The 22,381-nt window shown below is 48.6% G+C and overlaps 2 protein-coding genes across 2 annotated transcripts in view; one reads left to right on the top strand and one right to left on the bottom strand.

The window, feature by feature from the left end:
* Positions 1 to 757: 757 nt before the first annotated feature.
* Positions 758 to 21,214, bottom strand: MEIOC (meiosis specific with coiled-coil domain; the record flags this gene model as incomplete). The annotated part of the gene is made up of 8 exons (XM_082297234.1): positions 758 to 1,050; positions 2,972 to 3,152; positions 5,223 to 5,357; positions 7,300 to 9,139; positions 10,557 to 10,661; positions 10,787 to 10,944; positions 15,522 to 15,647; positions 21,020 to 21,214. 8 exons carry the CDS (start codon positions 21,212 to 21,214, stop codon positions 758 to 760), a joined length of 3,033 nt encoding a protein of 1,010 aa, XP_082153360.1.
* Positions 21,187 to 22,381, top strand: part of NSF (N-ethylmaleimide sensitive factor, vesicle fusing ATPase) — a 74,172-nt gene continuing 72,977 nt past the window's right edge. Inside the window, exon 1 of the mRNA XM_082297131.1 lies at positions 21,187 to 21,224. Coding sequence (XP_082153257.1) covers positions 21,213 to 21,224 — 12 coding nt within the window. The 5' untranslated portion in view covers positions 21,187 to 21,212. The remainder of the gene's footprint in view (positions 21,225 to 22,381) is intronic.

The following is a 22,381-nucleotide window of genomic DNA, read 5'->3' on the forward strand; positions in this document are numbered from 1 at the left end:
AAACTAGTAACTTCAAGAGAATCCAAATTTCAGAACTTGGCACTACCTTTTCTGAAGTTAAATTAAAAACAATGCTCATTATTGAAGCTCCTTCACAGCTCTGCAGGACAATCCTGTCTGCCTGTCGTAGTTTGATTATGCTTAAATACTTTACAACAGTAGTTCCTTTGTTCCCAAGAGCATTCTAAATATCTGAACACATTCACTAAATTCATGGTTTCACACAGCAATTCTGCTCTACTGGTAATTTAGTGGAACCTGGTGCATATTGCCTTTCCCAAACGTAGACTTTAAAATCTCAAATTCATAAATATTTGTATTTTAAATATCTAGTTTTACATGAATATTGGGTATTCCTAGCCTTTTCTCTTCTTGTTTCCAGGTTTTAGTTCAATAAGGAATCCATTTTACATCACAATCTGATCTGACACCAACCTCATACCCCATCACACCAGTCTTTAAGAATCATTATTTAAAAACTTATTTCCTAAAGCAAAACTAAAAGGAGTTATGGGGAGAGTTGGACACCAGGCTGCACCTGCAGGAGTTAAATAATACCTTGGCTGTTAATGAATTAGTCTGATTATTTTTTTAAGTTAACATTCACCAGTTTGGCTTTACAACATTCTGACCATGCCCGTCACGTTAACAGCTTAACCTGAGAGCCCTTAAGGCAAATCCCACTTCTCATCAAGACATAGCTTTAAATATGAACTTTAGCAGTTGAAACTTTGAAGTAACTAAAAAGAACCAAAAATTATAAGGAACTCATATCTCCTTTCTCATACACACTGCGGAGCAGGTCCGTGCACGGCCCCAGGGCTCCCTCTGCACCCCCTTCCCTGGGCCCTCGTGGGGCCGCAGCTGCAGCCGGGGGGGTCTCCGCTCGTTTCTCTTCAGGCGCCGCCCCCTCCTGAGGAAGCCTGTCCCGAGCGCGTTTTCCAGCGGAGGGCTTTGGCAGGGTCACCTGGAGCGCGCACCACAGCACGGTGCGGACCTTGCGTGTGGCCAGGCACAGGGCTCGGATCGCCACAGCCAGAGCCAGCACCACTGCAGGAGGGAGGAAAGGCCCTTTAGTCCTGGAGCACTGCTGGGGCTTCCCTCACCCCACACCTCAGGTTCCCTTAGTGTCCGACCTTGTCTGGCCCTTTACAAGTTTATAAAAGCTGGATCTGAATTTCTCTGCCCTCACACAGTGAGGCAGGTGAGTGGCTTTTAGGTTCTGAGCTTGTTACAGCAACCTTCCTGCTGCAGCTGCACACCAGGGCTAGGATGCTCCATGCACACACACTGATGGCACCTGGGCCCTCCCCTTCTGGGTCACAGGGGGTCCTTCACCTGTCCTGCCAAGAAATCCTTACCATGGGTGAAGAAACAGCTCGTTTGAGGCATTGGATTCAAGCATACAGGTCATGTTCTGTGAATGGCTGTTGAACCACAGAGCTGTAAAGAGTCACCCGGGCTGTGGTCCTGCTATTCTGGCACAGGGTGCCCAGAGAAGCTGTGAATGCCCATCCCTGGAAGTGTCCAAGGCCAGGCTGGACGTGGCTTGGAGCAGCCTGGGACAGTGGAAGGTCCCTGCCCATGGCAGGGGTGGAACTGGATGGGCTTTAAGGTCCCTTCCCACCCAAACCATCCTGTGATTCTGTAATAGATGCTTAATATCAGATCAGATGGAATAGAAAGGTGCTGTGGAAACAGGGTTGGGCTAGGGAAGACCTGCTCCCAAAAAACCCAAACAGCTTCAGGCCTTTCCCTCGAGGTTTTGCCCGACACAGCAAATACAGATACTGCTTCCAATAATTTACTGTTCAAAAAAGTCCTCCCCGGTCGCTGCTCCAGGCTCAACACCCCGAGACAGTGATGGGAGGCAGAGGACCAAGCACAACCCTCCCAGGTAAGTAATCAGATCCCATTGTGCAGAGCCTCCTCTTCTCTGTCAGCAGCTGCACCAAGAAGCTGCATCTCCAGGTCTGACAACTCTTTCCCAGACTACTCTGTTCCAAGGACCTCACAGATCTGGTAGTGTCAGGTAAAGCCAATTATTTTCATGGGCTTCAACACTCAAAAACCCCCCTTCACCTTAACAAGTCCCATAATCTTCAGTCAAGGTAGAGAGAAACAAGAATGATGGGGAACAGGTGAAAAGAAAAAAATGCTGCAGTGTACCTTCCAAGGTAAACTTGGGAATTACAGAACTGCACGATGGGACACCCCAAAGAAGTAAAATAATCCCTGTAGTAAAATAATCTGATGTAGAAAGAAAGGCAGAACAGATCAGAAGATTCAGAAATGTAAGACAGCTTCTGACACAAGGCAGGAGGTCAGAGAGCAGGAGTTTACCCTGACTCCCACCTCAGAGACAAGGGACCCTGCCATCCTGGCTGTGCACTGGTGAAAGATTAAGCTGAATATTTGGCTTATTTGGGACACCATTAAGAATGAAAACATTCTGCCCAATGTATTTTTGTGCATCCATCCAAAATATGATTTGTAATTGTGCCAGTCTATGACAGAAGATTGCTTGAAGAGGAAATCCATTTGTAACCCAAGGGCATCTCGGTCACTTTGGGCAGATTCAGCATGGAGATACCAAGGAAGTTCTAGACAGAGTTGGAAGGTTCATAGGAACAGGAATATGAAGGACAGGGAGAAGCAAGAGGCAATAGCTTAGTAACATCTTAAATCCCTGAATGTATTATCAAAAAAACCCACTAATTTTTATTCCTTGCTAGTTTATTAATTGAATAAACTCCTCCAAATTGATTTAAGCTATTTATCTCTAAACCCCAGTTTTAGTGTCTCCTCAAACCCTCATTGAAACCCCACCCAGTCTGCATTTGGCAAAGATCTAACACTGAAAAATAAATTAAAACTTGAATTACAACCCACCTCACTTATTTTGTACAGCCTTGCAACACGTGTTCAACTTCCCAGCTACCTGATAAAAGTACATAAGCACAGCTTGTACCTCTCTCATCCTGGCACCTGGGAGGGCCGTGCCGCTGGCGACTCGAAGCATTTACAATTTCATCCTTCCTCCGTGCCTGCACCACTTGGATCGACTCCAGGTGTTTATCCAGAGCAGTGGAGATGTTTTCGTGGAGTGGAGAACTGCACAGGCGCTCCATCTTCCCCAGTAAAGTCACAACCTAAGGAACAATTCACACCTTACAGGAGCTCACGCTGTACTCATCCACACTTACAGGAAAATTAGCTAACTAGGGAGAACAGATTAATGATAATCATTACTTTCTTTTGAGAACAGTCCATGAAGTTACAGCTGAGTCAGTCTTAAGTTCTTACCTGGGATTTGTTGATCTCCAAACCCAAAGCTGGGTGTGCAAAGCACAACAGCAAAGCTACAACACCCCAATAAGGACCCCCAGCTTACTGGTTAATAACAGACCTGTACAGCTTAGAGACATCCATGAAAAAAAGGTGGTTCCAGGGCAACGTGCATTTCCCTGAATTCAGAACACTGGGGTCCTCCCTTCTCACAGCACCGCTGCAATTTCTGGGTGAAAACCCAGACAGGCCCCGTGTGCTGTGCAGGGCAGCCTGGGCCAGTAGCAGTCACAGCTGGACTGGGAAAGGGAAAGCTGCTGTGCAATCACACATGTGGGCTGACTTTTGGGATGAACACTAAGGGAGCTGAGAATAAACATTCAGAAGTAATTCAGGTTCGTTTAGTCCATTGAAAATCTGAATCTATGTTGTCTTATCTTACACCAGTCACATCCCTTGTGGGTTTCCCTGTGGTGAGGGCTCCTCAGCCACAGTCACATAATGCTGAGAACCTGGTTACTGGTCTGCAGAGAGAGAGAAAACTAAAAATCCCCAAACTGGGATGTTCCTCTGGCCATGGCTACACTTAATGTCTTAAAGTAATGCATGTGACTGTCAAGAGGATTTAACCAGATGCTCCAACTATGAAGAGTTAATCCCAGATTCAGCCAACTCAGCTTCCACTCAAACCTTTGTACCAGGATTCCTCTCTGGCCATCCCCAACTTTCTGATGTTAGAATCCAGGTTTAACAGCCCTGCTCTGCTGTTGAACATCCTTAAAAGTACTTTTCAGTTGCTACCTAACAAGGGTTGGAAGTTCTATAACCCTGAAGTTTGGTTCCTCAAATGGCTGGAGAGGCTTAAGCCCTATTTTGGAGGTAGTTTTAAAGTACAGAACAAGGGCAGGCAAACCTTCTAAACATGCAAAGTAAGGCTGTTCTTTTGGGATTCATAGAGCAGTTCAAAACGTGTACACTAAGCCCACCCACGTCTTTCAGTTCATCCCTCAGCTGGATGAACAGCACCAGGCACCTTCTGCAGACAGCTCTGTGGATTGTTCCTCCTGTGTGAGGCAGGTAGGACAGGCTGCTGCTTCCCCCTGCTGCTGAGTGGCTGGGCCCAGCACTGCTGCTGCCTCCAAACCCAACATTTCCCAGAACCCTTTCACCTCACAGCCCCTGGCAGGGACAGGTTGGTTTCTGCTTCTCCTCACCCTGCAGCACTGGCACCATGCTCTGTTCTCTGGGCCTCGGGTGGGCCACAGCAGCCCCTCACCATTCTGATGGCAGAGTTTGTGCTCTCTCCTCCTTTCAGCTGTCACCTCTCTATGGACTCCAGGGCTGCCACCAGCACTGCAGTTTGCCCACAGAGCTCAGCAGATCCCAGTTTCCCTTGCCCTACTGGTTATGGCTCTCTGGATTAAACAGCAAACTGGTAACAGAAACTCAGGCTGAAGATGTATCAAATAATCATTCTGCATTAAAACATACCAGACTCTCAAGCAAATGTATGTGTCAACAACTTCCAAACATTAACTAAACCAGTTTGTTCCACAAGTACCTCCTCCAACACCGTGTCTCCAAATCCAGTGAACATTTCCCTGCTGAACTGCTCTGAATGCAGCACCCCTGAGAGCTGTGCACAGGCCCCAGGACTGGATGCTGCAGCACGTACACGCTCCTGCACCAGGAACCACGTCCTCCTGGCACATGGGAATGTAACCGTGAGCCTCAGCCCCTCTGTGGCTCCCTGGAAACAGCTCCCTGGAGCTGCAGAAGCTCTAACACAGACTGATGAAATGTTATTCCCAGCACAGCATCGAAGAACAAAGCTATTTTGGGAAAAGCTGCTCTGATCATCTTACCTATCTCACACTGTGCTCTAAGTTCTGTGGGGTAAGTTTAATAGATTTTTTTTTAGTCCTACAACTCACTCTGGCTTGTTCCCGTAGCTGATCCACAATTAAGCGATCAACCCTTGATGGATTTGATGTCAGCCTTGGAATTGGAATGTTGTTAGTACTGGAAACCTTCTTCCCTTGGAAATTCTTAGCAAGAGCTGATTCAGTCTGCAGGAAAACAAAAGAACAACTCCCTCAGAATGTACATGCAGAGTGTGCTTCATTACAGAAACAAGAAAAAATATCAGATTCAACTTCTTCCCATCAGGGTTTTGGAGTTTTTTAAAGGAGACAATGAGGATTCAGGCATTTGGGATTTAACCCTTTGGTGAGACAATCACCTGCTTTAAGTGAACAACTGCTTTACTCAAAGCAGTTCAACTAAAGCAATCGTGCCAACACACCGTGTTCCAGCAGTGCTATGTCTGCTCACTCTGACTACAGCCTGTACTGGTTTTGCCTGGAAATAAAATGGAGGCAAGTCAGAATTACAGGGAAAAAAAATGACCAAACAGATGTGGCTCTCACACATAAAGTTAAAATAAAACTGTTTCAGTCAGCAATTACCCTAATTTTTGTACAGATTAAACTACAGAAAGATTTCTTCCTAAGCACCCTGGTCTAGTGGAAGGTGTCCCTGCCCATGGCAGGTGGGTGGAACTGGATGGTCTTTAAGGCCCCTTCCATGGGGCCTTCCATGATTCCAAACCATTCCATGATTCTTTATTTTATTTAGCCATCAGAAAATTATTTTGAAAACTGTTTACAAGATTCCAAATTTCCATCTCTCTCATCCGCTTGTTATGACACTCTGAAACACCCATAACAATTAGGAATTAGCTAAATCTGATTTAAAATTGCAATTCTTGGACAGTTTCATAGTGATCCACTATTAACAAGAGCACGGAGTGCCAAGACAAGGGGGAATGGCTTCACACAGAGAGCAGGTTTAGACTAGGTATTAGAAAGAAATTGTTCCCTGTGAGGATGGTGAGGCCCTGGCACAGGGTGCCCAGAGCAGCTGTGGCTGCCCCAGCCCTAGAAGTGTCCAAGGCCAGGTTGGATAGCATTTGGGGCAACCTGGGGATAGTGGAAGGTGTCCCTGCCCATGGCAGGGGGTGAGACTGAGTAAGCTTTAAGGTCCCTTCCAATCCAAACCATTCTGGGATTCTATGATAAAGCTGAATTTCTCCCACCGTGGCCCCTGGCCATGCACACAGCAGCTTTTTCTGTTTCACTTTCCATGCACCCCAGACACCAGCTCCCCTCCTTAAGCTGGGCTCACTCTTCCTCAACCCCTCTATTCAAAGCAACCACTGGCTTTTGTCAGGAAACACTGTCAAAAAATCCCCGTTACCTCTTCTTGGAATTGGTTTCTTTGTGGGGGCTGGCACAGGAGAACTCCCAAAGGCCCCACTATTGCCAGGTGACATTTGGCCCAGCTTCCCCCACAGAGTCCCAGGTACTGAAATTCAAACCCCATCTCAACTGGTGAAATGAAGACAGGTTTTCCTACTGACCAAAAAAGGGAACTGCTTTTAGTAAGGCTTCACACAGCACTACCTGAGCCCCTTACTGTAAGGGTTTTAATTAAATGACCCTTCCTTCAGCTTCTGTTTTTGGGGAAAAAACCAAACCCCTTTAAATACATCTCAGGTTTAAACCTTCAGGGAAACAGGAGGTAGGAATTCAATGTAGCTCCTAAAAAATTGAATTGAAAGAATTAAAGATTAGTTCCAATTCAAAATATATTTCCTGGATTTGCTTTCAAAGTTCCCGTGGCACTCTATTTATTGTATTAATAAAAAAGGTATAACACATCTTTGTTCCTCATGAACACATCCTCCCCAGCCCTGGGACCAGAAAAGTGCCTGAATTCCTGCTTTTAGTGCAACGTTCCATACAACATTAGTTACACTCCCAGACAGGCTACAAATCTCCACACCTTTCATTTTCTGTCCCAAAACACACAGAGAAACAAACTTCTAAATTTGAAGTCCCAGCAAGCATTTCAACTCCTAACAGCAGAACTACCCATGATCTGTGACTGCACTGAGCAGCATGAGATCTACATCAAATCTGTGATATTATTCTAGTTTGGTTTTCTTACCTTCTTTCTTTCTTTCTCCAAAGCTCTCCACTGCTCATAACACTCTTCCAGTCTCACATGCAGCTCGCTGGCAGGCCCACTGTGGCTTTTCACCTGCTTTTGAAATCCAAATGCTGACACGAAACCGGAAAGGGCACTGTCACCGTACATCTTCTCCGTGAAGCAGGGGTAGAGGCGTTTGAGATCATCCTGGGAGAACAAGGTGTGAGGCTCCATCAGAGGCGCCACGGAGCGGCCCAAGACGTGAGGAGATCTCATGGGGAAGGTGCTGGGACCCAGCTGCCGGTTCTGCCTGAAGTCGCCCACCATGCAGTTGGGAATGCCTGGAGCCTGCAGGCAGCTCCCAGCACTGATGGCACTGGTGTCCCCGTTCCCTGTCCCGAGATGGAGCTGCCCCTGAGACTCCAGTAACTCCTGGTACATGTCCTGAAACACTCCATCTGCCTGGTTTTGCCCTTCCAGATCACAATGCTCGCTCTGTGGCTTCAGCTGGAAACGCTGTTTGTTCAGACTGTCAATGATCCCCAACTGCTGAGCCAAGTAACTGTCACAGAATCCATTTGGCTGCTTCAGCTTCTTCTCACTGAGGTACTCGATGAGGTTCTCTTCCCCACCCCTAACCAGGGCTTCCATGCACGCAGCTGTCCGAGCTCGTTCTGCAGCGCTGTAGCCAAAGTCAAGGCCGGAGAGGAATGGGGTGTCTTGACAGTACTTGTGAAGTAAATTACTATTTAAAGGCAAATTTGAAGATGGCAACTGAAAAACATCATTAGAATGACGAGAGCTTTTTGGAAAGGCAGCTGACTGATTATTCATTTTCAACAAAGGACTTGGGTTCTGGAAGGGGCCAGAAGCCGTGGGTTTGGTTTGGATGTTCATCCATCCTGGCCTGGCACTAGAGCCTGCCGAGGGGACTGCTGCATTGGGCAACAGTGGGAGTGATTTATAGAATTCAGGATTCTGAAGATCGGCCTTGGAAAACTGCTGCTTTTCCACACCATTATTCCCTGCACAAGCTCCAAAAGATTTCAGTCCATATTCAAATTTTTGCCCAAAATCAGCGCTGAAGGAAGATTCGTTTGCAAATTGTTTTTCTGATACAAGTCCTACAGACTTGGGAAATGTAAAGTCATGCTGATCTGAAATTGTATCTTCAAATTTTTTCTGAGTTCCTGATTTAACTTGAAATAATTTAGCATAGGGCTCTGCATCCAGAGGCGGTGCCTCAGGGGTTCCATTTACCAGCTTTCTGTTTTCTTGGAGGCTACAAGTGGTGCTCTTGTTGGGCTTTGCTTTACCAGCATGAGAATATTCAGTGTACCTGGTATAATCTGTGTTCTCATTGTATCTGTGACACTGTGGAAGGAATGTTTCTGCCCGCTTTGGGTGCACCTGTGCATCTGCTCCTTTGGGACACACCTTCTCCCTTCCATAAGAATAAGCATCAGCTCCCGAGTCTTTGATTGCTTCTGAGTACCCAGCCTGGGCTGCAAAGGTGTTTTTCAGGTAGGGGTAGCTCTGATACACAGGTGTTGTCTTCATACTCTCATTAGCCTGCAAGTTGCAGCCGTTGGCACGATCGCTCCTGGCAGAGTACAAGCTCTGCTCTTCCAGGTCCACGCTGGCAAAGCCGCGGTAACAAATGTCTGCCTTCTGCTGTGCCACCAGAGTGGGACTCTGCAGGAACTGCTTGTCAGCAGCAGGCATGGATTCACTGCTATAGAAACCCTGCTGTGGCACAGTTCCAACAACTGCCCTCCTGGTTTCTGGCAACAGGTCATGGGGGTCCATTCTTGTTGTGTTCACTGGCCACACTGACTTCAGGGGGGGAGGGCAACTCCTTGAAAAACACGAAACATGGTTAGATACTGATCTGTGCTGCTGCTCTTCATTCCCAAACACAAAACAAGGTCTAAGAAACTAATTCTTCCCAAATGATTTCTCTCAAATGATTCCAAGATGTCTGATTTCAACTTCTACCCACTCCTGTCATCTTCAGTTTCCCTCACCTAGCTGAGAAAACCGATTCTGCCTTGTCTAAAACCACCACCACAGCTCAGGAGCTATGGACAGGCCTTCGAGCTGCAAGGGATGCGTACACACCAAATCCTGGTCCGTCAGTCCTGTCAGGAGATTTACTGTCTATCACCACTGAAATACTCCTGGTTCAACACCAAGTTCAGGCACCCAGACTGCCCTCAGTCTTCCAAAGCCATGTCCCAGCACTCCAGAGAAAATGCTTCTCTCTCACCTCACTGGTGCCTTACACTGCTTCCTGCAGGTAAAGCCAGAGGCAGCATCCCAGCACACCTAGTTTCCTTCCACTAAGCAGCATGACTTAACACAGGACAATCAATCAATCCCTGACTGCCAAGGAAAACTGTAAACAGGCTAAGTAAACAGGAAATTGTGCTTGGAAGTGATTGCAGGCCAGATCTAGGAGTACTGAACCAGCCCTGCCTGTCCAAAGCAAAGGAATTACTGAGTTATCTTGTGGTATCAAAATCGACTCTGAAGTTTTCCCTCATTTCAGCCACATAACTCAGCACACATACAGAAATCACTGGAATTGTTTGGGAAGACAGAAAGGAAAAGCAGTGCCTGGCTTGGGAACCTGAGAGCTGGGCTCCCTGTCTTGTCTCTTAGACCTGGAAAAAGAAAAGACAGAGAGCTCTGTAAGTGTCTCAGGGATGCTGGACCTGCACCCTTCTGCGCCATGTTATGACTATGGAATTGTCTCTTCTGGTGCAGGAATGTAGGCAAAATAAACCTGACATCTAGATACACGAATATGGCTTAGGTAGCACTCACAGCAAGAAATGTTAATTTTGCATGGAATTTTCTCCTTCCAGTTCAGGCAAATGTGAAGGAGTCTGTGCTTTGTGTATTCTTTCTGTGAATTGACATTAATTAAGAAAGAAACCTGAAGTCTGAATTCAGTCTTGATTAAAATAAAAAAACAGACCAAGACATACAGCCAGGGGATTTATCTGAATACAGCATGTCCACAACACTTGTTAAGATCTTATTTAAAAAATGCCAATTAACAAGTTCTGTAAGTATCAGAGAGCCAGAAGCTGCCATGCAATCTAAGTGCCTTGAGAAAAGCTTCCAAGTATCCCAAGCAAAATGTTGGAAGATCAGGGGAAGGGAGGGAAAGCTCACAGAGCATGAGGCCCGGCCACAAGCAGACAAAGCTGACTCAGGAGCACAGCGAGATCAGAGAGGGGAGTTTCTGTCTCCTGCACCTCACTCACCCCTCAGCAAAGGACGGCTGTGGTTTGTCTTGTTCTTCCAAGATGTCTGACACGAGTCCATATAAATCAGTTTCACTGCCATAATCGTTCCTTTCGGGCTGAACCCTGAAAACCAATTGTGTATTAATAAAAACAATTCCTTCATTCAAAGTAATTCCTACGTTAAATTAAACAAAAATATATAACCCATCTACTCCTACACACACACACTCCCTGTCAAGGATGACTACCTGGACTTCAGGTTAACCTGAGGAGCAGCAGGCTGCTTGGTGTCATCTGTACATGTAGACCAAGGGGGGTACAAAAGGGAAGGGTCCACGGGTGCAGAGTACTCTGATGTTGAAAGGGAAGAACTGTAGGCCTGAGGTAACTCCACATTTTCTTCATTCTGCATTTAATGTACAATAAAAACATTCATTTAATATGAAACACATCAAATTGTCATTTTGTCATTCTACACGGTCATAACTGAGTTCTCTCTCAGAGGAACCAGCACACGAGAAGCAAGCAAGCCACACACTTGGAATACAACAATTTCAGGCCACGTCAATGTCTTTAAGAAGAATTCTCTAAATTTTTAAGCAGAATTCTCTGTCCCTTCCCTTGCTCTCTGTTGCAGATGGAAGCTGATGGTATCATTTTCACCTTTCATCCCTCTTTTGAATACAAACAGATGCTCTCAGGTGTGTTAAACAGGTGTTGCCTAAGGCTTATGGAAAGCTTTTGTATTCTACATCCTGCTTGGCAATTGTTTTAAGAAGAAGGTGCTGGAGCTGCACATCACAATTTCTTTGTCACACAGCCTCGTGTTCTGTGCATCCTAAGCTGACCTTTGGTGGAAACTGAGTAGGGGGCACCTCCCCAACCACCCACCAGTGATCACCAGAGACCCCCCAAAAAGGCCTAGGCAGGCATAATAACAAGTACTGGTATTGGACTTGTAAGATGCTTTCTTTCGTATCCACTGGACACCGAAGTCAGAAACTGTTTGCATTTGAATGAGAGAATCCACAAATGGGGTGAAAGACTCAATTATGCTGGACTGTTTTACCACAGGGATTTAAGAAGAGCCCAACGATTTTTGGAAAACAATTTAAAACTGTGTATCCTTGGAACAGGAATGGGAGGCATCACAAAAAGTATAGTGAAGAGATGTGAACCACAGTGTGCATTGACAGATCCAGCCTCAGCCTCCCCCAGGATAAGCCAAAAAAGGAACACACCAGGAAATTACTGGCAAATAGATTTCTCTCCATTGCCATGGCAGAATGCATATCAATATTTATTGGTAATAGTGGATACATTTCCTGGGGGCCTGAAGTTTTTCCCTGTCAAACCAACCAGGCTGAGGAGGTAGGTGAGGTACTACTGAAAGAGATCATTCATAGGCACAGGATACCCACAGGTGCGTCAGAAAACTGTCCTGGTTCTGGCCAGGACAGGGTTAATTTTTTGCACTAGGAAGGGGCACAGCCAGCACCCAGAAGTTATTTTACACCACCCAACCTCATTGCCTGGGGTGGGGGAAAGGGACTCTTCCAGGGAGAAGGGGATCTTTCCAGTGGAGAAAACGCACTGGAGGGAGCCATCCAGTATTATTGGGAAATTTTTCCATGTGAATCATTTCTTGTACCCTCTATCATTAGTGTTGTTGCAGTTACCATTCCGTTTTTTCTCTCATTGCTGCTTCCAGTAATTTGTTCTTATCTCAACCTGTGATCTTTGCCTTCAGTGCCTCCAATTCTCCTCACCACTCTGCCACAGCAGGGAGGGGAAGGGGAAAGCAGGGGAGTGAGAGATGAGGGTGTGGTTTGAGAGTCTCAGAGGGAGAAGTGAATTGGGAAGTGCCATACCCAAACCATGACAGCCTTAGTGGCACCCAATAAACAAGTGTTGAGTTAACAACAGATCTGCCCAGAGTGGGCTGGAAACAAATCTGATCCAAGCATTTGTTGTATTGGGTATGGAGCACCAGGATCTGGGAAGGTTGAACAGTACAGTGGACTGTTAAAAACCACACTGAAGCAGTAGGTGGTGGGACCTTCAAACATTGGGATCTACATTTAGCAAAGGCCACCTGGTTAGTGAGCACCTGAGGCTCCACCAATCGAGCTGGCCCTGCCCAGTCAAAACCTTCACGTACCACAGAATGAATAAAGGACAAAACAATAAGCCTGGCATGTTGCCACCAGCACTACTGAGGGTCAGAATAACACCTAGATCCAGAGATAAGATCAGTCCTTCTGAAATCTATACAGGAGACCTTATCAGGGAGTCTCTTACAAACCACATGCCATGAATATCTGGGCCAAGAAACTAGTGTAATTATGTTATCTCTCCAGGGAAAGTTTTGTCCTCTATCAACAAGTACCTTCAATGCAGAAATCTGATCGAACTGGACCTTCCTGCTCATGACATCCAGGCGGCAGATTGGGTCTATCTAAGATCATGGAACAATGACCCACCAAAGGAACACCAGAAAGGACCATACCAGGTTCATTTCACAACATACCCAGCTGTGAAACCTCAAGGACTAGAGCCGTGGAACTTCAGGACTGAAGAAAACTACAGGACCAGATAAGTGAGAAACCACCTCCTCTGGACCTTTGAGACTGAAAAAACTAAAAAGTAACTTCATGAACTGTGCCTGGGAAGAAGGTCTGTCTTACATAGAATTTGAATGCCCTCAAGGGGTAGCAGCAATTCTAACTGCAGTAATTATTTTAGACAAACACAATTGCACAGACCAGGATTGCCAAGACAGTGCCAGATGTCAAACTTGCCATAATGTGGGTATAATTTTACATTGGTTAGGACTGTTACTGTGACATGTTTCCCTGAATTGCCTTAACCTTTCTGAATATGAAACTTATATAGGTAATCCTCTTGTTCTTTCTTGCCCAGTCAAAGACTGTAACAAGAAACCAATTGTACAATGGTTTAAGGAGGATGGAAGAGAATTTAAATTATTAATGAATGTTACAACTAGATGGGAATCTGACAACACACACTCTCTAAAATTTCCTTTGATGCTTAAGGAGGATGAAGGTAAATATCACTGCTGAGCTATAGCAGATAAAGTAGTAGCAGGCGGCCACTGGACACAAGTAAAGGTAAAAGGAAACCCCTTACCATTAACACCTCCCAAAGCGCCTCAAACATGGGAAATCAGCCCGTGTGTAGTGAAGGAGGTAGGGAAACAACAATTACTACTTTGACTATACCTAAAACTATAGTACATGCCACTCATGCTGTAATTGCTCTAGACCTGATCAATAATGGAACCCCAATGTATCCAACAGGGCAGAGAGTATGGGCCCATTAAGAAAGAAGCAGATGACAAACCACAGGTGTCAGCACCTGCATAGCACAGAAACACCAACAGTTGAAGGAAATACAATTGAAATTCAAGATTTTTGCCTAGGTATGGAATAGAACATCTGTAATTTTGAAATTCCACCAGTGATTAATATAAAAACGATACTTAGATACATGGGTAAAAGGTAGGTATGCTTTAGTACTCCTTGTGGAGACCTAGAAATAGATAATCAATTAAATCACATTCTGATTTTTGTGTTTGTAAATTACCCAGATCACAGGCTGTGATTTTAACTATTCAACCCAGTAGGTTCCTTTGAACTAATAAAAACCCACTACAGCTTAATTTCAACTATACAACCTACCCCTATGAGTATGAGCCCTACGCTAGTAGAGAAATTGCTACAATGTAAAATTTTGCAAGGGCTGTTAAAAGAAGCTAAAAAGAGTAGCAGAAACACTTTATTACTACCCATCATGACACCAAAGAAACCCATCAGGTAATGGAACGAGCGAAGAAAGATGGAGATCACCACAGGTGGGATATTTTATTTAAGGCTGCATAAGCTCAATGAGTACATTAGGCAGGCAGGAACGGTGGATTAGACAGGCAGGTTTATGCAAACTTTAGTGTCTAAATTCTCTCGCTTTTTACTCCTTGGTGTGCTTGATTTGTGGAAAACTTCCCCCTTGCATCCTGCACAGAATAAACAATGTCTCCTTTCTCAACCTGACCTTTTGTATTTGTTTAGAGAGCTCTTAAAACCGGCAACAATGTTAGCCTAAAACATCTGCTCCAGTTCCTACTGGTTGATCCCTGACAGGAGTTAGGAGTTAGAGCCCCTTTCTCCCCATCATTACAGGGTGTTAAGGTACTGAAGAAGACTTACAGCCAATTCTTTTCTCGAGAAAAGGCATTATATCCTGATTAAGTGAAAAGGAACATCTCCCTGTTTGGTTTAAACCCAATAGGCCCTCTTAGTGCTTAGTAAGTGAAACAATAAATGGTGTTTTTGCAGGGTTAAATGTTAAAGACACACAATACACTCCTCTGTGGAGCAGAGTAGTCTGACAAAATACCAAGTCCTGGATGGAGGAAGTAGCAAGGCTGGTCTTGAAGATACTGGGAATGAATTTTCATTTGAGTCTTTTACGTCAGTGAAAGTTTATGGCTATGAAAGGCAAAAATTCCAAGAGAGAGCTGACATATTTAACTGTCCTGGCACTTTTTATTGATCAGACTAAGAACTGGTTCATGTGAACGCTTGGACTACAGAAGTATCTGAGGCAATAGCTAAGGTTCTCCTTCTTACCCACTTTCCAGTTTTCCTAAAAGAGCTGTTTGCTCTTCACTTTGCCTACAGTTGTTTATGCCAACAGAACAGCTACCATGAACATTTCACCAGAATAATGGTGAAATACCATTTTAACAAACACCCCCTACAGCTTCATCAGTGACTGCATTAGAAAAGCCACTGTCCCCTCTGATGAAAGTTACAGCAATGAAGATTTATTACAGTTAAATCAAACACTGGGATTTATGTTCACCAGTATAAGCAATCACTTCAGAAACATGTTCTGACCATTTTGTTCACAAGCAACCCGAACTCTTACAGAGCTATAAAAATAATTGAAAACCAACTGAACCTGTGATTTGTAGCAGCCATAGAGCAAGGAAGAGCCCGGCAGGGTGGTGCTGAACACGTCCGTGGGCCTCCCACCCGCTTCCGCACTGCCCCAGCAGCGGCCGCCGCCTCGGAACGCCACGTGGGGCTGTGGGGACACGGAAAAGGACAGGGACATCGTTACACACAGTCATAATTACACACAGAGCCATAATTATAAACAGAGCTGACAGTTGGGGATTTTATACCAATGTTAACTTCTTCAACACTTCTAACTTACTGGTGGATTCTGTTCCATCTGAGTTGTCAAGGATTTGGTTCTATATATAGATGTAAAACACTTTCATATTTACCCTTAAGGAAAAGCTGAACCTACCAAAGCACAAGAAACTCCAAAGGTGTTCAGAGACAGAGGAGGTGCAGACCAAGAGGAAACCTGCACTCTCCCTCTTTCCACCAGCTGAGCTTCCCAACATCAGAACCACCACAGAGAAACATCAAACACAGAAGCAGAAGAATGCTCACAGAATCATGGCATGGTTTGGATGAGACCTTAAAGCTCATCCAGTTCCAAATCCTGCCATGGGCAGGGAACCCTTCCTCCAACAGCAGAAGAGGAGTTATTCAGCCTTCCACACATTCCTGGACACCCCTTGTGCTTCCATCACTGCTCCCACTATGCTGTTTAAGTTACATGAAGGCATGGATGTGCATTTCCAGATGTCAGGAGCTGGAAATTTCCTACAATACACACCCTGGGAGCTGTGGTGGAAATCTGCTCTGCTCTGTAACTATGGGAGAAACATCTCCAACTGGAGAGACGCTCCTCCAAGTGCCAGAAATTAGAGACCAGCAGGAGTAAGGAATGAGAACAAACAAAAACTGAGGGCTCTTCTCCTCTTCTCCCAAGGATGAGGCACACAAGGAAAAACTAAACTGGCTAGCTAAAAACCCCTTTAGCCAACAAACAAAAAAGCGAAGTTATTGGCATAATATTACCATAGCAGGTCATTTGGAATGATGAGTAACTTCAGAAAGGTCAATCCCAGGATTAGGGCTCTGAATAAGCTCTGTCCTCTAAAAAGACATCCTTCTACAATTCCCTGAGGATGCACCAAACCTATGCAACCTATAGCACGATCTTTATTGTAGCTCACACCACTATTACACCCAAGTATTTTTCAGGTACATTTTCCAAATAAGTGAACACACTGAGATATTGTGGAGCTCAGCTCTATGTCCTAAGCTTATTGCGCCATGTTTTCCCCTCAGAGATCGCCGTTCACAGGAACACCTGACACTCACATAGTTTGTGATCCCACAGAACAAGGGTGAACCTGTAGGGCCAGAGGCAGCCCTAAGACACCTCCAAACCCACACTTTTCACCATTTCCCCCAAACAAGTGTTTTTCTGGACGCTGAGGGATATTTTCCCCACAGGCCTGAGGTCCATATCTGCTCTCACACGGGAAGGCGCCGGGGTCCGGAGGGGGTAGCGGGGCTCGGACAGCCGCCGGGAGCAGGCGCGATGCTGGCCGGGCCTCGGTGCCCCCTCAGCGCCGACGAGGCCAAGCCCGAGACAGCTGCGGCGGCTCGCCGGCTGCGTGACGGGCGGAGGCGCACAGCCGGCCCCTGTACCCACCGCGGTCCCTGTCCCGCTCCCGCCCCTCACCTCCATGGATCCCGGGCCGCTCTCGGCGCGGGCGCGCGCGGCACCGCCTGAGGCGAATTCCGGCCGTTGCCCTCGCGCCGGCCCAACGGCCGCCCCACCCCGCGCGCCCCCGCCCATTGGCCAGTGCCCGAGGAGCTCGGCCAATCAGCGCTCGCGCGGCCGCCTCGCGCCTCCCCGCGCAACGTGGGCGGCTGTGTTCGCCACGCGGCGACCGCCGCCGGGCGAACAAAGCACCGCGCCGTGATTGGGCTCGCCCGCCGGCGCGCAGCCAATCGGAAACCAGCACGCTCGTGCCTGCCGCCAATGAGCGGCCGCGGAGCCGCCGCTCGCCCGGAGACAGCGGCCTCGAGCGGCCCGTGCGGGCCCCGTCACCATTCTACCCCATCACCCCCCGTCCCCGTCACCGTCACCCCCCGTCCCCGTCACCATCCGGCCCCGTCACCCCCCGACCCTGTCACCCCCTCCTCACTTTGTCACCCCACTCACACCCCATCGCTGCCCCGGGCCCTGTCATCCCTCCAGATCCTTCCACCTCCACACCCTGTCACCCCTCCCGACCCTGTCGGCCCCTCAGCTGCTGCCCTCCCCAGCCCTGACAGCGAATCCATTCAGCCGAGCCGTGGAGCTGCAGGATGAGCTCTGGAGGAGCCTGAGGTCTCGGAAAGCCTTTGCACAACAAAGGGCCCCGGGGACCTCTGGCCCAGTCAGGGGACTGGACACTCAGGACACAGCAGGAGCTGATGACCCCAGACTCTCCTGCACACAGACTGTAAGGGTATATAAGCCCAGGGCTTCCTTTGTTTGGGGTCCCTCCTCAGAGGCACCAGCTTGAGCTGTTATTTTGCTATTTAATTATTGCACCAAGATTAGACAATCTCAAGGATTGGGATGGCCGAGACTCTGCTGTGGGAAGCCCGGTCTGCCTGAGATTGTGTGGGGGGTGCAGCTGCCAGGGGGCTTCGGTGCCAGTTCAGGTGGTGACAGTGACTGCCAGTGGCTCCTGCATGGTCGGACAGCAGCCCTGAACCAAGTCCCAGCTATCCCAAAGTCTCCAGTCCTGCTCATCTCCCACAGGAGCAAGAGGAGCCCTCTGCCACCCGTCACTGGTGACAGAGCTGTCACCAAGTGCCTGTGGCAGGGTCTGTGTCCTGCTGGGGAGTCCCAGATCCCAAGGGCTGCTTGGCTGGAAGAGAAGCCACAGGGGAGCTGGGACAAGCAGGGGGTCACAGCCTGTATTTGTTTATACTTTTCATTGTTGCTGCTGCTTTAGATACTCTGCCAGTGCATGAGTATCACTGTTCTCACTGAAAATGACTAAGGAAAACCCAAAAGCCCTGAAGCCAAACCATACTTGTTTTCACTTCTAAAGATAATTTGTTTTGCACTCCTTGAGCTGTTTTTAAGGCATCTGGAGACAGCATTTTTGCTGCCACCCCTATCTGGGCCACTCAGGGCAGTAGGTGCCCACAGAAGCAGATGTTATTTTATGAATTGTGGTCTTTTGTGCTGCAATACATTTCTCACTTCCTCAGTGTGTGCTGCCAGCCCGCAGGATCATGGGGAGGGCAGTGGGGTGAGCTTGGGGGCCCAGGTCTGCCCAGCCCCTTTTTAAACCCACCCAGGGACTCCAGACAAAGATGTGTCTGCTGGAAGCCGGAGGATTCACTCCAGGAGAGGAGGGGGTCATCAGGAGAGTGTGTCCCAGACCCCAGATCCATCCCCTGCTCCCTGCCCCAGGGAAGGGCTGTGGAGCAGAGCTGTGGGACAGGGATTTGGGGTTGGCTCAGGAGCAGCCACGTGTGGGCTGAGGTTCCCCTTAGTTCTGGATCTGCAGAGAAGCTGATGTGACCTTTGTGCTTGGTTTGGGGGAGCTTTGCTTTGTTTTTCTCCCCCTTTTGAAATGGTGAAAAAGTGGGGAAGCACGGCCACTGCCTCACTGTCCCTCTCAGCTATTCCCTACAATTTAATACGTTGCGTTTCCTGTGTTTCTTGCTGCAAGAGACTCCTTCAAGGCAACAGAGCAGAGATTTGGGAAGCTGAGAGCAGTGAGAATCCCCCAGAAAACTCATCATTCAGCCAGAGCTCACTGCTGCGGTGCAGCAGCAGCCTCTGCCAGGGCCTGGCTGGACAGCTTCCAGCTGCGCAGGAGAACGGTGTCAGCACACACAGGCTGTCACCTGTCGGGGTCTGGCCGCTGCCAGCCCGGAGCACAGGGCTTGTTTGCAATATTTAACAACCACCTCCCAGAGCTGTTTTGCTGGCACAGTGATTTCTGTCAAGAGACAGTGAAACTGCTCAGCTGCGGGCAGGGGAAACAGGGTCTCACTGCAGGAAACAGAATCCTTGCACTGCTGGGATCAGCCCACGGCAGATTTAGGCAGTGACCCCATTTCTTCTTCTCCCCAGGGCTGTGCTGTGCACTGAGGTACATCCACAGTCTGGGGCGCTGACCACTGGCCACTGTGGTAAAGTCTCCTCAGTGCCAGTTTTCCATGGACCTGGCATTCCCCTCTGGGTCCCAGCTGACTCTGGTACTTGTTCAAGGCAGTAACCAGCGGTTACCATCAGTATTAATATTTTATTATGCTGTCAAACCCCATGCAGGAAGCTGCTGGGACAGGTTGCTAATGCGTTAAAGCTCCCTGGGTTGACTCCCAGGATGCTGGGGTTGGCTTTGCAGACACCACTGAGCTGTGGGGTTGGAGTGTTTGCCACCGCCTCACTCAGAACACAAACCACAGAGTGCAACTGGGATTTCATCTCTGGCTGAACATCACACAGAGGGATGAGCTCTGTGAAGAAGCCATTGTCACCTCTCAGCACCCTTCCTCCAATGTGATCTGCTTCTCCAGAGCAAAGCACTATTTCAAGCTAATCCCATACAGATCCACATCCCGAAATCTGGCTGGAAGCTGTCAGTGCTGAGACAAGACCCGGCTGTGCAGGAGCAGACACCGTGCATGAGTGATGGGCTGGGGATGGGCTGGAGGAGCCCTGAGCGTCCTCCCCCAGGAACGAGTCACATCTGGGTGTGACACCTGCGAGGGGCTTGGTGGCAGCTCTGAGCTCCCTTTATCGGCTCTCAGGCTCACACACACCTGGAATTCTTATCACAAATATATAAATAGCCATTAGTGTCAGCCAGATGGTGCTGAACAGGAAGTCCTGTCAGGCAAACAGTTAAGCCATTGGATGTCATCAAAGGAGACCACGATGCCTGGTTTTACAACAGCTGCTGTGCAGCCTCTCTGGAGCAGGAACAGAACCAAAACCAGATTAAAAATTAAATTAAAGCAGAATTAAATTTAAAAAAAATATGTAAAAATTAAAAAAATATTATTAAATTATTAAATTAATATTATTTTTATATAACATATAAAATTATATCATCATATACTAATATTACATTATTACATACTATATGCTATACAATATATATTATTAAAATCTTACTGTAAAATCATTAACAATTACTATAAAAATTACTAACATTTAATCAAAACTACATTAAGATCGAAATAAATAATTTAAAAGAATTAAAGCAGGGGTCGCCTGACGGCCCGGCCCCGCTCACCCTCACACCGCGGCGCTCGGCCCATCCCGCTGCACCGCGGGACCGGGACCGGGACCGGGACCGGGACCAGCTGAGCCCCACCGGGCCCCCTCCAGGTTGCCATTGCGTTCCCGGCCGGGCACCGCCCGTGTCCGACCCTGACCCCGCGCACGGCGCCCTCAGAACCCCGGCAACACCGGGGGCCGCCCGGGACTCTCGGCCCCGCCCACCCCGCCTCACCGACCAATCCCCGCAGCGCTCCCGAAGACTGACAGCAGAACGCCCCGCCCCTCACCGCCGGGCCGAAGGGAGGGCGGTTCCGTGATGCGACCGTCAGTGCCTTGAGCGGCGGGCGGAGCAGCCAATGGGAGGCCTCAGTCGCGCAGGGGGCGTGGCCTCCGAGGCCCCGCCCCGGCGCTCCGTGGCGCCTGCGCTGCGCCGCCCCCTGGCGGCCGTGGGGAGGGCCCGTCGGTCGGCGCTGCGGCAACATGGCGGGGCGGGTAAGTGGGGGGGACGCGGACCGGCCGCTATCGCCCATCACCTGCCCCCTCCTCTGCTCCTGCTCCTCCCTGCGCGGCCGGGCCTTTGGGAGCTTCTCGCAGCCCCGCTGCCAGGAGGCCGTTCAGTCCTGGGGGGGGTCCCTCGGGAGTGCTGTGAGGCTGTGGTGACCCCCTCACCCCCAGCGGTGTGGCTGTTCCTGAGGGTCCTGTGAGGCTGTGGAGATCCCCCAGTGGTGTTGGGGACTCCGGGATGATCCCTCTCTCTGTATTCCCCAGAGGTTTCGAGAGGCTGAGGTGGCCCCTTGCTGATGTGGCATGTGGGACAGGACTGGGGTTCCTTCAGGAGCCGGGGCAAGGGTGACCCGTCTCCCTGTGGGGCAGGATTTTAGGGTCCCCCAGGAGTGCTGTGAGACCCGGGTGGGACAGGACTGGGGGTTCCCTCAGGAGCACTGTGAGTCCAGGGTCACCCCTCCATGCGAGTGTGAGGCAGGTTTTAGGGTTCCCTAAGGGTGCTGTGAGGTTGCAGTGGCCTTGTGGGGTGCAGAGCTGTGTTTGGCGTATACTGGGGGTGCTCTGAGGCTGTGGTGACCCCTCGGTGCTGTGGGATGAGCGTCTAGGGCTCCTTCAGGAGTTGGGGTGCCCCCTCTCCCTGTGGTATGGGGTAGGACTGTGGGGCCCCTGAGGGTGCAGTGAAGCCCAGGGATGTCTTGGTGCTGCTGTCAGGATTTAGGGTGTCCCGGGGTGCTGTGAGGCTCTGGTCATCCCACAGTCCTGTGGGGTCAACCCTGTGGGCTGTGGGGCAGGGACCTTTAGGGATGCTGTGACAGGGGGTGATGCCTTGGTGCTCTGGGATGTGGGGCAGAATTTTGGGATGTGGGGCCTCCATGGGGCTGGGGTGCTCCTGTCTCCATGGGGTGTGCAGCAAGATTTTAGGGTCCCGTAAAGGTGCTGTGAGGCCCTGGTGACCCCTTGGTATTGTGGGATAGAGGGAGATTTTTCTCCTGTGGAAACCAGCCAGGTGCTGTTTTATAATGTGGATCCACCTTTTGTTGCGTGGAAACACCTTAAGTGTTGTGCAGTGGTTTTATTCTGTATTAATTAAAAAAATAAAAAATCCCTTTTTAGTGATAGATCACATCAGCAAGTGGCCAGGAAGG

Source organism: Coloeus monedula, assembly GCF_965178545.1.
Source record: "Coloeus monedula genome assembly, chromosome: 26".
NCBI classification, from domain to species: Eukaryota; Metazoa; Chordata; class Aves; order Passeriformes; family Corvidae; genus Coloeus; species Coloeus monedula.